This window comes from Varroa destructor, unplaced genomic scaffold (assembly GCF_002443255.2).
Source record: "Varroa destructor unplaced genomic scaffold, Vdes_3.0 BEIS01000007.1, whole genome shotgun sequence".
NCBI classification, from domain to species: Eukaryota; Metazoa; Arthropoda; class Arachnida; order Mesostigmata; family Varroidae; genus Varroa; species Varroa destructor.
Window position 1 is genome coordinate 22,430,304 of NW_019211460.1, and position 15,495 is coordinate 22,445,798.

The following is a 15,495-nucleotide window of genomic DNA, read 5'->3' on the forward strand; positions in this document are numbered from 1 at the left end:
ATCGAGGAGCGTAACCAAATTCACCCTAACTACGATAGTATATCACAGTAAAGGTATGATAACCTCGCTATCTTTCCACATGAAATGTGTATGTGTATGCCCTTCTCAGCTAGAAGGTGTCCTCGCTGTTTTGTCAGATCTAGTCATGTTTACTATGTCAAAGTACTAGGTAGCCTACGTCTCGTGCATGCGTCCCTCTTTCTGCTAGTCGACAAACATTCCCTTTGGTTCAATATTGCGCGGTTGAATATTCTCTATCGAGTTATTCCACAGGTGTCCTTTTGTCGCGACCTGTTCGTTGCAGTGTTTTTAAACCGGTTTTGTGACGCCTTAAACCGCACGAACCCTCTTGCCGTATCTTATGCCCTATGCTTATACGTTTCAAAACTACCTGTGTTCATTGACTAAATAGATGAAATGACACCAACATATACGGCACTTGGTCCTTTATCTAAAAGAATGGCTAAAAGCAACTTTAATATTTTGCGACGGTAGGAAATGCTATAGAAAACACCAGGTTCGTTGTGGTGCCTGTCTTTAGATGAACCTAAATTCGTCTTCTCAACTGTTTGTTTAGGACGAGCTGCATAGCAAGCGGTTACCCAGACACCAGTGAAGTGTAAGATGGTGGCGACACGGCCGTTACCAGCGAGCAGAGCCATTTGGTCGTTAGATTAGCAGGTAATGTTTTCGTTTATGAGATCTGATTTAGCGTCGTCCGTCGGGCGTTCAGGATGAAGCAAATATACAACTTCTAAGTAAAAATTGTCCTAAATATGCTGCTAAGTAAGATAATTGGAAACAACGAAGCAGGGAATCGGAACAAGAGTTGCAGAAAGAACAGACTGAATAAATAAAGCATAACTGATACGTCTTTCCAATATAGCCAGCTTGCTCTACACCGAACGGCCTTGCAGTTAAATCGCCTTACACACAGCCATACACTTGTGAGGATTCGATATACTTTGCTTTTAGCTGAACGTCAGGGGCACGTACTTTCGCTGTCGTCCAACTGACGTAAACAATCCAAAGGTTGTCAAAATACAAGCGGGCCATAATTTAATTTTCGTGTTCGATCCTTTTGAAAAACTTGGGCTTGCGTAACTTGTTATATTATGCCGCGCTAGCTATGGCGCGCAAGCCGTGCTACCAATCATGATATTAGGGCTTTACTTACCAGTTGATACTCAATGATTTTTTAAATAATTCGGGTTGTTAATTATAATTTATTCTGCAGTTGTTTGTAATTATCACGATTACATTCCTTAATCGTGATATATTCGGAACTGGTTGCCACTTTGCCGCGGGCACAGTTGCCTACCTAGAAAAGGTATCTGTGAAGAAAGTATTTTCAGATGACATTCTTTGTATGGGACAGCGTACCTTTGGCAGGTTAACCTCATGCCGGTTACATGTTTATCTTAGCTTTCGATCTGTTGGTAACAAAGCGATGTTAAACCAAAATATAGAACGCGATTAGTGTTTCTAAGTCATACCTTTACAACGCTACTGTTTGTTGATCTGAAGGGAGCCTGTAAACACGAGCATCGTTTAGACTGTTAAATTTGGTGGGTGCATTTTTTGAGTTTTCCCGTCCGATCGCAACATTGCTTTAGACATATAGATGAATTTTCTCAGCACTTAAGCCCGAACGTCAGGCTTTGTACTTCTCCCCTGTTTAAAAACCTTGTACCTTACTGCTGCTAATATTTCTTGCATCAACATATTCTCAAATATGTTCTTAGTTTATCTTCAACATATTGCTCACGCCCCCCAAAGAAGACTACGGGTCTAATATATGCGGAATAGTGCGGTAGTACTACATGTTAACGGACGCGTCGTAATCAAAAACAAATTCGGCGTACTAATAAAATCAATACGTTCTTCGAACGAATCTTCTGGTGTCAAGCAATTACCGGTGTTCAATAACGTTATCACGGCTGCGTGACAGGATGCGCTGAAGTAGACGTGTATTACGCAGAGCACGTTTCGCTGAAGAACAGCTATGGCATGCTGCCGCTATTCGCTCCTGACTGGATTTAACCAATGGAAAATAATCCAGATTTACGAAGCCGAAAGCCGACATCTTCTGACCTTCGCCAGATACTCGACTACACGGAAACTATTGGAAGTCGTTGAAAGCAGACGGGGAAATCTAGTGACACGCATGTCCGTACCGTTCGCAATGGCTTACAGAAATTCAATTAAAGGAAGCATCTATTGTGATATATCATTTTGTGTGACGGAACGTTCTATAGCAAATAGGTACAACATTGATAGTTCATTGAATTGCTACGAAAAATAAGTCTGAGTCCAATCCCTTGACCGGTCACATCTGGTAGTGCACGCGGCAAAAATGAGCTGCTGAAAGATATGGACCGAAATTATCGCGTGGTTTGCCATCAAAGAAATCTACGGATTAACCAAAGGTAACGGTAACGTCATCAATATAGAAAGAATAGGCTTCGTCCCGACGCTATAGTCCTGCTAGATCTCTTCGTTCGTTTGCTTACCTAGAACGGCTAGCTGGGAGGTGGCCATTGCTTTACCACTGGGGATATCTTCCTGTATAGTAATAACCAAGGGTAGTATAACAGATACGATTAGCAATTGCATGGTTGAGGGTAATAGCGTTATGCTTGCAGTAGAATGGCCTGGCAACGCCCGATTGTGCTTATTGATCCTTCAGCGAAATTCGAAGGCAAGAAATATCTCAACCGCTTAGGATAAAGCCGTCTGGGTGTACGCTCCTATCGAAGCTTCAATATCGTATATTCGAACTATTCGATCATAGTCAAACGATTACGGTAATTTTAGGTGCTATCGTGTATATGCTGTATCAGTAGACATGCGAGCTGGGTCCGAAGTACCCAATAAACGCCTACATCCTGATAGATAACCTAATACTTTGTTTAGGCTTAAGGTCGTAATAGCAGGACATGTCGGCCAAGTGACATCTATTTTTCCCTACTTGTGCAGCTCAGCTTGAATAATCGTTGGCGTTATTTGTATATGGTGTCGACAATCCAGAAGCATGGCTCGCGCTCGATACATTGAGATACGAACAGAACGCAATATATGTGCTTTTTTCTTTACAATGAATTGCGGTAGGCAGGCGCGTTGATGGGAATTGAAAGATTGACACTGTCTACCTACTAATTGCCTCTTGCGTAGGTCCAGGCCAATGCGTACGATGGCCGACTTGAGAGACAAGAGTTGGCGGACATCAACGAATGCTTCTATGCATATGTAGAACGTTAGTTCAAAGAAGAATAAAAAAAAACACACACACACACTAGCGACTCGTTTCAAAGGAAACCAAGATAACTAGCACAACAAATCTATGCATGTTGAGCAATAGTACAATACGCTTTATGATACGATCCCAAGATCCATTTACTTATTTTTATCTGTCAGCCCCATCTAGCGAAATCGATTAAAAGAATCGATTCAAATAGTCTATTTGGCCCGTGATGGCACAGCAGTAAAGGGTTTGCCTTCATAAGAGGAATGAACGACAGGGGGCTCGCTTTGTATCAGAACTAATCTTCGAACACAATGTTGCCCCTCAAGTCAAGACATTTGTTTAGACAATCTCATGCGCGCAGCAAATACCAGCTGGACGTTCTATCTTGTCGGGCAGGCTGACAGCACAAATTTTGTGAAGAAAAAAAAAGCTAAGGGGTGCATGTTTCTTGGAAATGGACCTTGTTTCGACAAAGGCTGCCGCTTGTTATTGAAACGTTTATTAGAGACTGCACACTTTCACTTCTATTACTAACTTACGATTTTGGCGAAGATATGTTTTGAACCTTTGTTAGCTATTCATATGATGCGAAAGTGCAGACTGCGACATGAGAAACGTGGGAGAATTCTCGCTCGAACTTCATACGGCTACCAGTCTCGTTCATGTCTAATTACGATTAGCTAAACTCCACAGATAATCAGCTCATGCTCTATAAGAAAAAGTATATCTAGATAATAATAATAATAATAATAATGAGACAAGGTAATCTATAAAACACCTGTAGAGCTACTATGACTTTATCATTAATTTTGCATCGGGTTCATGCACAACCCCGGGAACTTATCCCATTCGCAAGTTAGTTCCGATCATTCGTGGCCTCTAATTTTTCCTTGTTACTTATTGACTAAGAGAGAGGGGAGGGAGAGAGAGAGAGAGAGACCCGTAGCAAATCGCTTGTATCGAAGCGTGGTCCTCAAGATCTCAACGTCCTCCTTCTATCCAGAATGTAACTTACATGGCAAGTCTCATTATTTAAAAATTTTTCGTACTGCTAATAAAAAAAATCTGTAAAGGTTCTTATTCTATATAGATGAAATGGGCGACCTCGTATAGATCCTAAAGCGAGCACTATATCGTTTATGAACTACTGTGGTGGATCACAAAATAGCAAGAAATATAGTGATATCGTATAAACTATATATTCCACTGTGTATGCGGTCGGCAAAGATTTAACTAACGGCGACGTGACCGTTGCAAACATCGCAGTCGAGCAATTTCAACATGGCCGTGTTTCGCGCTGGAGAAACTTGGAATCATCAGCCGAATGAAATGAATAAATAAAGGTATTCTTGTAAAATGACGCGAGCCGTCTGTTAACCCGAGTCATAACCTAATATTTCATTAGCTTTGGGAAGAAGAAACAATGAGCATGCATATTGATATATCAATAGTAGGACTATAAATACTGACTTATTTTTCCCCTAATTTACTACATACACACATTTTGTTTTCCGGGAATAGGCTTTTGTGGCTTCTTGCGTAGCGCATACGTATAGATAAATCTAGGGGAACGAATAAACATTCACAACACACGCAGTTTCTTTCAAATAGATCTATGTCCGATAATATATTGTTCTTACGGTGAGGTCGCGTTCCACTGAAGTGGTTTTCATTGCCTTCATCTTTTGTCTTTGGTCGCCTGTACCAACTCGTATCGATCTACTATATGTGTGTGTGTTTGTCCCCCAGGGCCTTCCAGGTCTATCTTGGCCGGCCAGGCGTCTGGCTGAAAAAGACCAAAGGTCACGCCAAAAACCAGATACTATAAATGTCCGCGTATATAATGTATTTGAAGCGCTCAGAAAACTTCGGCGCCGTCCAGGAATCGAACCCGGGTTGCACGGTTTGCCGTGAGTTGTGCGTGATTCCACTACACCAACGGCGCCGCGCATTTGCAAATAGATTTTGGCCAGACTAAATCATATGACTGCGCGAATACCGTCGCTCAATACGATATGCGTTAGCAGGAGACAAGCCGGGCTCTAATTCCGCCCCTGTATCGCACTGCGTTGGTAGTGTGACGAATCTACTATCCATACACAGTGTTTATAGAAAAAGTTCTTCGCAATGATTACCACTAAACCTGCGTTGATAAGTGAAAGTTTAGAAGGCACAGTAACTTTTGCTGGGTAAAAGGTTGAATATAACACATACGGCAAATAACTCTGTAGTTTGGTCAGTTATAGGCCACCTTAGACGTGTAGCGGTATTAAGCAACGCTCATGTTTCCTTACAGCCGAACTTCGATGAGGTGATGGCACCCATCGCTTTTTGTCATTTTCATCGCTAAGTGCAATTTACATAAAGGCCTTTTAATAGGTTGACATATAAGCAAAGCAGATTCTTCAAAGTCCCTTCGCCCTGTTACATTCTTGTTGTTCGTTTGGTTTTATATATCAATCAAAAGTGCTCGCTGTTTTCTATGAGCCTGTTATAATGTTCTGGTACAATACGTAGGAGCTAAGATGGGGTTCGGACCCCAAAAGTGGAAGTTATGGATGAGCAAAGAAAGGCATTTTCAACGTCTATTGTATATCGCTGAGGCGGAAAGCTGCCAATGCGGTCTGCCGTATTTGTAGCGCAAGCCGAGAGACTGAGCGGACTGCTGGAAGGTGTTTGCTAAGTTTAAAAAATATAGTTTTAAATCTGGAATGGGAATTCCTTGGATTGGAGACCGTCTATTAGCTAGATGAGAAGACAAGCTGCGACCACCGGATTATCGTCAAGTATTATAAGCTTATAGGATCGTAAGAGAAATTAAAAGCCTGCAGAAGCCACGGGCCAATTGTAACGCAAAGGGAAATACAACTTTTCATTGTCTTTCAACATCTCGCCCAAACTTGCCTGAAAAGAAATTGTTTTTGCATCCTGTTGTCGCGCTTATTCTGAACATTGGCAAACTGAATTAGCAAAGAAATAACGGGAAAGCTAATTGAAAAATAACACCATCTGAATATTTCCGGCAAGAGGGAATAAGCAAAATGGCTGAGAGATAAAGGAACGTCGCGAGAAGTGAGATATATATGAAGGACCAAATGGTTTCTAGATCTAGTAGAACCGTTTAGCTTTGGCTTAGACTTAAGGTTGAAAGATCGAAACAGGATCAGGGATAGCTACTCGCTTAAGCAGCTTAAGAAACACTTATTTATTCGCAGGAATCTGCCGTCGACCAGGATATTTCAGATATGAACTGCCTTATGTTGAATGACAGACCACGATACTTGTCTAATTTCATACAGCCACCTTTTACCATGATCAAAGACTATACCCAAATATCATACGTATATAAATTGAATGTCATCGTTAACTTCACAGCACAACAGTTATGCAGGGCGGCGCAAAAGTGCGCTTACATTGGGAAAAGGTGAAAACAGTAGGCCTCCAGTTGATGCGAATGCTCCTTCAATTGTAAATTTGCTTTGTCCTTTTTTCATGTACATTTTTCTAATTGTACACTTCAGCCTTGTTTTACTATAACGCTACTTTTGCTCGCACCCTGTACGCTCTGAAATAATACATAATCAGAATTACATTAATAATTAAAATAAGTATTCTCATAGGCACAATTCCTGTGCAATGTAATTCTCGACGAAAACTATTCGTTTTCTTCTTGGCCCCTAAAAACCGACCATTTCTCATTGGACTCTCCTTGCAGTCTTTCCTCTCTATCCTTGTTCTATGTGGTTCTCTGATGATCCCGATGACGACAATCCTGATGATCTATATGGAAGCACAGCTTTCGGAGGTTTAATGTTCGTATGCACTATAATGACGAATAGAGCATGCCGTTAATTAGAACGACAATGGCTGAAAATGGTTTCGCCCGTGTTTCTTCGATGAATAATTACTAATTATCGAGACAGAGTCATGTTGAATCTTAAAAAATATCTTGAGCAAAATGAAATACGAAGAAAGATCAATGGCGGAAATAGGATGACTACACCGCTATGATGGTGACTTCCTGTTGACTTTTACACAATAAGGGAAATGAGTCATAGCGATGGTCATGATGATAGCAAAGCTTATAGTGAGGACAACATTAAATACGGTTTATGCCTGTAATTGCGGGATTTGGCACAGAGCAAAAACTGGGGCTGTTCAGCGGCTGCTAGACTAGATAGGAACAAACGGAATTGACATCGAACGAAGTAATGAATGAGAAGTGTAGGTGAACATATAAATGAAGAAAATGGTTATCATGGAGGAAATGCATTATTTTAACATGTCGTTTATAAGGAAGCGGGGCTGAGACTGGTGGCGAATCCGATAGACGCACGGGTGAGAAGAAACATTACTGAACTTTGTGAGATGCGTCGCAGTATTTAGATGATCAGGGTCCCGTACCGGAAACGCTATGTATGTGTGAACGTTATTCATGAATATCGTGCGCATGTACTATTGCCTATAATGAACTACAATTATTTATAGATAATCAGTTTTCTCTCTTATTCATTGGAATAGTTATAGTCGAAGCTCTTTCTCATTTTGTCGGTTTCTCCTTTGACTTTTTTTTTATTGTATAGAGCAGCTAAATAAACATGAAGCGATGAGGTGCCACGGTGCTTTTGGACTCTTTACATTGTAAACTATCATTTTAGTTTTGGTTCCTACCAAGCCGTAGCCTTCATGTTGTGTTTTCTGCAAAGTAAATGAATGAAAAACAAAAACAAGCTTCTGTGTGTGTTTTTACTCTGAAGCTCAGCCCAGGGTAAAGGGTTAAATTTTGAGTACACCTGAAAAACATTGCCAGTCAGATATCTTCCAGAAGCCCCTTACATAACTCGACGTGTCTCACGTAATTTTGAATCACGGATCTGCATAGTCATCAGTCGACTGAAAACGTTATTACGTATAAGCTAAGCATGCGTTATAACAAATACGATTTGCCACTATCTACCTTGGTACGATGCCACTGTCTTTTCAGTTAAGGTTTAATCCTTGTTCATCTAGAACGTGCGATAATACACGACGATATTTTGTAATGGCATCAACTGGGTCTCGCTGAATATCTACCTTCTGTCAATATGAATTTTCTAGAAAAAAATACACCGATCTCCAAGGCATTCACAGGTATCTTTTTATGACATAAATACTAAGCATAGCTTATCACTCACATCATTCATTGCACTGCTGAGTTTCCAGTTGACAGGAAGTGCAGCAGATCCGCAATTGACTATACATACTTGAAACGGCCACAAAGACGTTCAGTATATCTCAGTTCAGAACCATTTCCTGTTAATACATATCTACAAACAGCAACTATGACTCCCCCGAGTCCTCCAACAACCCCCTGTTGCCCACATTTGTAGTTTCAGTAGGTGTCCAACTCTGCGAGTGTTGTTGGGGTGGGCAATGGCAAGCGATGTCGTTCTTAGAGCATTTGTTCGAGACGAAAATTGCTCACGACGGATATCGGAGCCGTAATGGCACTCGTGTGCTTTTAGTTAAACGTGTTCCACTAATTTTAGGACTCTAAACAAAACGCCCACATTTACGTTTCGCATGATCAGTCCTGTGAGTCGTTTGTGGCCATATGCAAAATTTGCATCTTAGCGCAATTATCTAAAATCATCAAACTTTATTTTCTCGTATGTTTACCTTGGGATAATCATTGCTTAATAACGCAGTAATATTATCTATTGATCGTAGATAAAATCGCAGAAAAGATCATATTTATTAACAAGATTGTTGCTGTATGCTAAAGTACATAATAGTGCCTTCTAATTCAACTTGATTCCTCGATGCGGCCGTCCAACTACTCGCGCACCCGTCTGTGTTCCCGAATGAGTGTATGGCGTCACCTGGTGAAATTACTAGGTTCGAGTGGGTTGATAAACAAAACAAGCAATGTTTTCGTTGTAAAAAGGTTCCAATGTGACCGGCTATAGACTCTTTATGGTTCCATTCGGTTTTTTGAACCTTCCTATCTCTCACAGTAGTCCTGAGGACAAACGAGACATAGATTATGGTCACGCGGTGGTCTTAATGATGGCTGCTGATCCAGCCACGTCTGGCGTCTCTGTTGCTCTTGGGCACCCTACAGTATCAATGAACGTTGTCGACAAACCTCATCAGTACAGTCATAACTGCCGCTGTTAATCCACCTGTGATAGGGAGCGTTAACAGCCAGGCAGCCACAATTCCCTGGTGCAAGAAGCAATGATAAAGTTCATTTTGAGAAACCATTCAATAATCTTATTCAGTACATTATTGTTGCATACGACCTCTTCCTTTCGGTTAGCGAAATTCGTCAATCAACATTGATTTTTCATTAAGAGAAAAATGTTTGCGTACCTTGAATAGGCTCCAGTCAACAGCTTTTTGCGATTTTGCCCAGCCTACGAAAACAATCGAACCCACCTGTAATGTAAGTTATTACATTAGATTCAAAGTACGCATTCTTTGAGAGCTTAAAAACGACCTAATAGAAATAAGATTTTCCTGAAAAAGCTACAAAAAAATGCGCAATGATTGTCTGGCTTAAAGCTGTAGCTATGCATCCACCATAGGCAGATCAATATTGCGCTCGCCAGTTAAATCTGTTCAAAATAGGTCGCTGATCGCAGGGCAGAAGGTATCGTAAAATGCCAGATTAGACTATTAAAAAGGTTACATCAGGTGGAATTAGGTAAAATGATACCTTGCAATGAGTGGTCGAAATGGGTAGACCAATTTTCGATGCCAACAGTACAGTTGTGGCGGCCCCAATTTCAATAGAAAATCCATTAGAGGGTGTTACCTTGGTCAGATCTTCTCCTATTGTTTGAATGACCTAAAATCATGAAAACATCCCGTATTCTTAGTACTTATATCGCATGTTTATCCTAAAGCAAATAAAGTTAAAATACGGATGAACAGTTGGTTAGCGTAAACTATGAGCCGTAACGAATAGAACTTCAACCTACTATTCGCTGGCTCCCTAGTAATGTCTTCCGCAATTGCTCCTTGTTAACCGTTCAGCTGTATAGTAAATAGCGTTTTCATATATCTAGGCATTTCTAAAGGACGTTAAACAAAATGCCCACCTTTCGGCCCCAAAGGCATAGACCAACGCAGATTCCGATGCCACCGTAGAGCATGATCCAAAGCGGAACATCACCTGTCTACAGAGAACAGCAGCGCTTGCTCTTACTAATATGGAAACCATTAGCTATGAGAATATTGTTGAAGGGCACGGCTTTTGTCTTCATGATGTGTAATCTAATATGGCACAATTCCATAGAATCTTTCCTCGGTCAAATCGTACCTGCTGGACGCTGGAAGAAGTGTAAACCATGTAAAGGGCAACAAGCGGGCCAATCGCGTTTGACACATCGTTGCCACCATGGGCAAACGATCCAAAGATAGCAGTCAGCACCTAACGAAAACGATGAAAGTCAATATCACTGTTAATTTGTAAAGATTTATATGAATCAAGAATAACTAGCTATATCATTTAAATATTTCCTGACTGCTATACACTCAACTATATCTATTGAATATTATATTTTAGCGCGTCATAAGGGTATACAGAAATGCGCGACGTTTGCCAACCGACAGCTCTGTCCCCGTCGTCCTTTAATAAACGTTTCTCAAGTATCTCATTAAAGTTAGCTCAAGTCCTGCTTAAACCCATTCGTTGACATAGAATAACTCATGGTGCATGCTAGGACATCTTTAGAAAACCATAGCGTACTAATGCTATCCTGTCATCGTAGAAAGCAGCTGCAAACGTATAGCATTTTCTGACATTTTTATTGCTACATATTGATCACCTGCAGGAAGGAAAAGAGTCTGCTAATTTCCGGTTTATCCTCTTCTTCCTGGGTTTTTGTCTCGAGGATAGCGACTTCGATCGAGGCTATTGATGATCTTCGGTCGTTACCGTACTTTGCAAAGGTAGCCTTACTGGTTGTATTAGTCCCGTCGGTACAATTTGGAGACATTGAAATCTTATAAAGCGGTAAAAACATATCAAGTTAGATGAATGCCAACTAAGAATACAGTTTTATGTTGGCTTGGTTTAGGGAAGTGAGCGTCATTTACAGGATTAGCTCGATAAAAAGTTGCATAAGACGTAGTGTGATCGGAAATATGGAACAGCGAACTACTGCAATACCTTGAACGCATTGAAGACAACGCATCTAGTCAAGGTGGAAGAAATAGAATTTGCCGTCCATCTACCAAGGGTCTCGACATCTATCCTTTTAAGAAAGATACGATCGGACCTTTTGAGGGTTAGTTTGTCTGGGGAGAATGCTCGAGTTAGCTAATGCAGACAGTCATCGAGTTGAATAAAACTTACTAATATGTAATTAGTGAAACTTCTGCGAAGTTAATAGCCGGCCAAAGAGGATAATCTTTATACTAAACAGAAGGTTAATTTCAGTCGTTTGCTTGACATCTGCATGTGGTAAATAGGAACCACGTTCTCTTCTAACAATCCGCCTCTAAGCAATTTTGGCATCGACGAAGAACTAAAACCTCTTTAACATTAATATTTGTAGTCGGTGAGCTAGGACTCCGGATCACAGCACTAAGAAACGGGTCGTTTGTGGAGTCAAGTCTGAGGGTTCACAGATTATCCGATAATTATTTCAGCTACCTGATCTGAGGTCTATATAGTAGGCCCAAGTGCCCTGACAATCCCAAAGGTAATTTTGATCTGTTTTTGTAGCTTTTTTACGTTTTGCCGTCGACAAACCTCCTGCAAAATAGGCTCATTCGTTTGCCCTGATAAAGGCCCGGGGAGACTCGAGTGAGGTTAGAAGAAGTTGTTTTCAATGTGACTAACATTTCTGCCCGACATGTATCAGTGCGTTTCTAATGCTCTATATGCCGACAGCACTTATGGGCGTTAAATGCGCCACCTGGTAGCGTCTAGCAGAATCACTTATCTCCTTCACAAAAGGCCAGGTCCGCTCAGTATATTAGCTGTCGAATTAGCAGTACGAGAATACAAGGACGGCAAAAGGTTCACGACAATTGACAAGAATGGACAAATCGCAATTAAGTCCTATCACGTATAGTACCACACGGAATCAACGTGAGATTCATGTGTGTGGTGTACATAATGAACAATTTCGTTTCGTCGTCCATTTGTGTAATGTTTGTGTCAGATTTATTCTATTGTTGTTTACCACATTGCGTAAATAAGGTAGAATTGCGTGATTTTCATAGAGATAGCCTTCTGTTTAAAGCGATTCCCAAGCGGATGCTACATAGAATGAAAATAGAGCTTTTATATTAATATTTATATAATATTTAATATTCGTCGACCCAAATATATGTTAACGCAATAGCACCGCGTTGCAGACAGGTTTCAATTAGTATCATAGACCCATGCAACCATACAATCGGCAACGTATTAATACGAATTGTATTTTTTATGCCAAACTTTCTGTGTCATACAAAGAGGGTATTTACTTTGCAAGGTGTTATAATGCAAACTTCCATTTCGTTATATACAAACCTCGTGGGTGGTCGAGGGAATCGCTCGGAAATCCGAAGAGCTTTTTATCTTTCGGCGGAGTTTAGGTACCTGGAAGATGTCATGAGCACAACAGAATCGTTAGACAGATTTAGGTTTTGCCCACTACTGGTCATAGTCGAGTACGGAGTGTTCGATAATGTTGAAATAATATTATAAGAGGTTGTCAGTGTTAGTGAGGTGAAAGTTTTGGTGAAAGATCTGTGCCCCCGATGTACCCCCATGTCACGTATTTGAGCGTCACACGGCCATATCTGCGTATATCCTACGACCACGTATATCCTAACACAATACGTCATGCACAAATCTAGGTCGTGGACTTACAAAAAAAATACAAAGTCGTGCCCACCTGGAATGACCAGATGAAAACCATTACACCGGCGGAAATCCCAATTGATAGAAATAGGGCACCCCAGAGCGGAAGTCGATCAAGCAAGAGCAGAGACGGCCCGTTATGTACAACCGAAAAAACATTAACGAACACCGTTAGCCCGTAGAAGACCGGGAGCATGCGTAGCCCCGGTTCAAGTGGCTCCGCCTGTGATAGCACAAGATATTTGATACTGGAAGTGGGAAAAAAATGAATAAAAACCGAGATGACATTTTTTGTCTACAGACATTAAATAGGATAAATAAACTTAATCTTTAAGATATTATTGTCTAGTCTATGAATAAAAATGGAACAGTCAATAAAGGCATTTAAGGAACTGCTTTCAGACATTGCTATGTACTTAAATTTTGTGAAGGCTACATCACCAGTCGCGAATACTGTCGATAACCCATATACAAAGAATCTAACTGTATATTTCTAATTAAATTTTTTTCCGGATGGGTCTCCATATCATGACTATGATTTTACCTGAAATAAATGAGGAATGATATGATACCGGAGAGTACAGGTGAGATGAACCAAGACGACACGATTCCTAACAAATTTTCCCAGCTGATGCCCTTAAATCCTGTGCATCATGCGACAAAAATTTGTTATTTATATCACTAGGTGTCTTTAATTATAATAAAAACTATATATATATATATATATCGTATGCAATTGAGCCCTATAAGCCAGAAAACTAACGAGGAAGTTGTTTGATTTAAATATTTATTAAAGAAATAAACTAAGCTAAACAACAGCCAGAATACGCTCGTACTTTTAGTTTCCTATAAGCCTATGCTTTATATATATATATATATATATATATATATATATACTGACACGACTTACCTCGGGCGGCAATCGTGAAGCCCAGGACTGCGCCAACAATCGAGTGGGTGCCCGATACGGGAAGAGCGAGATGCGTCGCTATTACGTTCCATATGGCAGAACCGATTAAGGCCGCCAAGTTACCGAGCATCAAGGTTTTTTCTTGACCTTCATACATTTCCGTGTCGAATATGCCTTTACGAACCGTGTCCGATACCTTGCCATAGAACGGCCAAATCGATGACAGGAGATGAGATTCGAAAAAGAGAAACAAATAGATTTCCAGTATAACAATGTCTCCCATCATTACCCTGAGCGTATGCTAATAGTTACTAGGCCTAATTTTTTTTGAATTTTTCTAATTTTTTTTTTAATTTTTATAAATAGATTGATCTTCAGATAACGTACGGTGCAGCAGACGTGTATCCAGTTCATCTCGGTTAGAATTCACTTCCCATTTACAATTAGGCAATTGGTATAGCATAAATTATCGCTATTATAGCATGTATCAAAATATTAATAATAAAAAGTAACGCGTTCTTAAATAATAAATAAATAAATGATAAAGCTTTGAACATGTGATAGTAATAAATATGAAAAGCGTTACTAAAGACGTACATTAGACTTTGAAACGAGTACAATTTTGTAAAATGAGTTCCTTATCTTAGCAGTAAAGTTTAGTTGTGAGATCGAATGCGCTTCAAGTTGAGATTCGATTCAAGTTGAGAAATGGGGCCAAGTTACAGTACTGATGATCGCACGAATAGATTGTTTTTACGATTGGATGTGTATATATTATTTTTGCTATACACCATTTAGCTGATGCTGATTGCATGTGAGTACAATTTTTATCCGACCTGGGCTATATGTCAAAGAAGTATGGACAAAGGATCCGTGTTTTGTCGGTTAAGAATTGATTTGGGCTCGAATATGTGCCTGAACATTTTATGTCCGCCAGCAAAATTTTAAATTTTATTTCGAGGACTGCTGTGTATTTCGCCAACACCCTGGAGCGACTAACATTAGGCCGTAGTTTGTTTTTGTGGGTTGAATATTCAGTGGTAAGAACTAAAGGCTAACAGATGGCACGAATACTGCAAAAATCTTTACGGACCAGGCTACGAGGCGGTGCTAAATGCATAAATGTTTCCAATAACTTTGCGACAGGTGGGACAGCCTGAAAGATATTTATCGCTTCAAGCTACTTGTCACTGCGATCCCGAGCAAAAACGCGGAAAAAGTAAAATAAGTTGTTGTGAACGGTAGCAGCAGGGAGCTCACAGAAGAGGCAGGCATCTCACTTGGGTCATATCGAACTTTTTTTAATGGAAGGGTCTAAGAGGCTCACGGTAAACGCTATATCGAAGGATCTGAATTCTGGCCAAATGTAGGCTCGCCAACAAGTGTTTCAGGAGAGCCCTAATAGATTTAATAGTCCATCGCGTATGTTGCCATATTCACCAAATATTGCCCTTATTTTTCTTCTCTCTCTTTCTCCTCCTTCTCTTTTTTATC

At 40.4% G+C, this 15,495-nt stretch overlaps 1 protein-coding gene and 1 long non-coding RNA gene across 2 annotated transcripts in view; one reads left to right on the plus strand and one right to left on the minus strand.

Moving 5' to 3' along the window:
- The first annotated feature begins 236 nt into the window (after positions 1 to 236).
- Positions 237 to 15,495, plus strand: part of LOC147754456 (uncharacterized) — a 17,950-nt gene continuing 2,691 nt past the window's right edge. Inside the window, exon 1 of the long non-coding RNA XR_015317820.1 lies at positions 237 to 681. This is a non-coding gene — a long non-coding RNA (uncharacterized LOC147754456). The remainder of the gene's footprint in view (positions 682 to 15,495) is intronic.
- The window catches only part of LOC111254337 (sodium-dependent phosphate transporter 1-A-like), an 8,543-nt gene continuing 1,409 nt past the window's right edge, over positions 8,362 to 15,495 (minus strand). The window contains exons 3-12 of the mRNA XM_022815050.2: positions 14,002 to 14,197; positions 13,636 to 13,735; positions 13,126 to 13,339; positions 12,759 to 12,827; positions 11,062 to 11,238; positions 10,554 to 10,664; positions 10,333 to 10,410; positions 9,948 to 10,079; positions 9,602 to 9,667; positions 8,362 to 9,451 (exon numbers count right to left, since the gene is read on the minus strand). Coding sequence (XP_022670785.1) covers positions 9,353 to 9,451; positions 9,602 to 9,667; positions 9,948 to 10,079; positions 10,333 to 10,410; positions 10,554 to 10,664; positions 11,062 to 11,238; positions 12,759 to 12,827; positions 13,126 to 13,339; positions 13,636 to 13,735; positions 14,002 to 14,197 — 1,242 coding nt within the window. The 3' untranslated portion in view covers positions 8,362 to 9,352. The remainder of the gene's footprint in view (positions 9,452 to 9,601; positions 9,668 to 9,947; positions 10,080 to 10,332; positions 10,411 to 10,553; positions 10,665 to 11,061; positions 11,239 to 12,758; positions 12,828 to 13,125; positions 13,340 to 13,635; positions 13,736 to 14,001; positions 14,198 to 15,495) is intronic.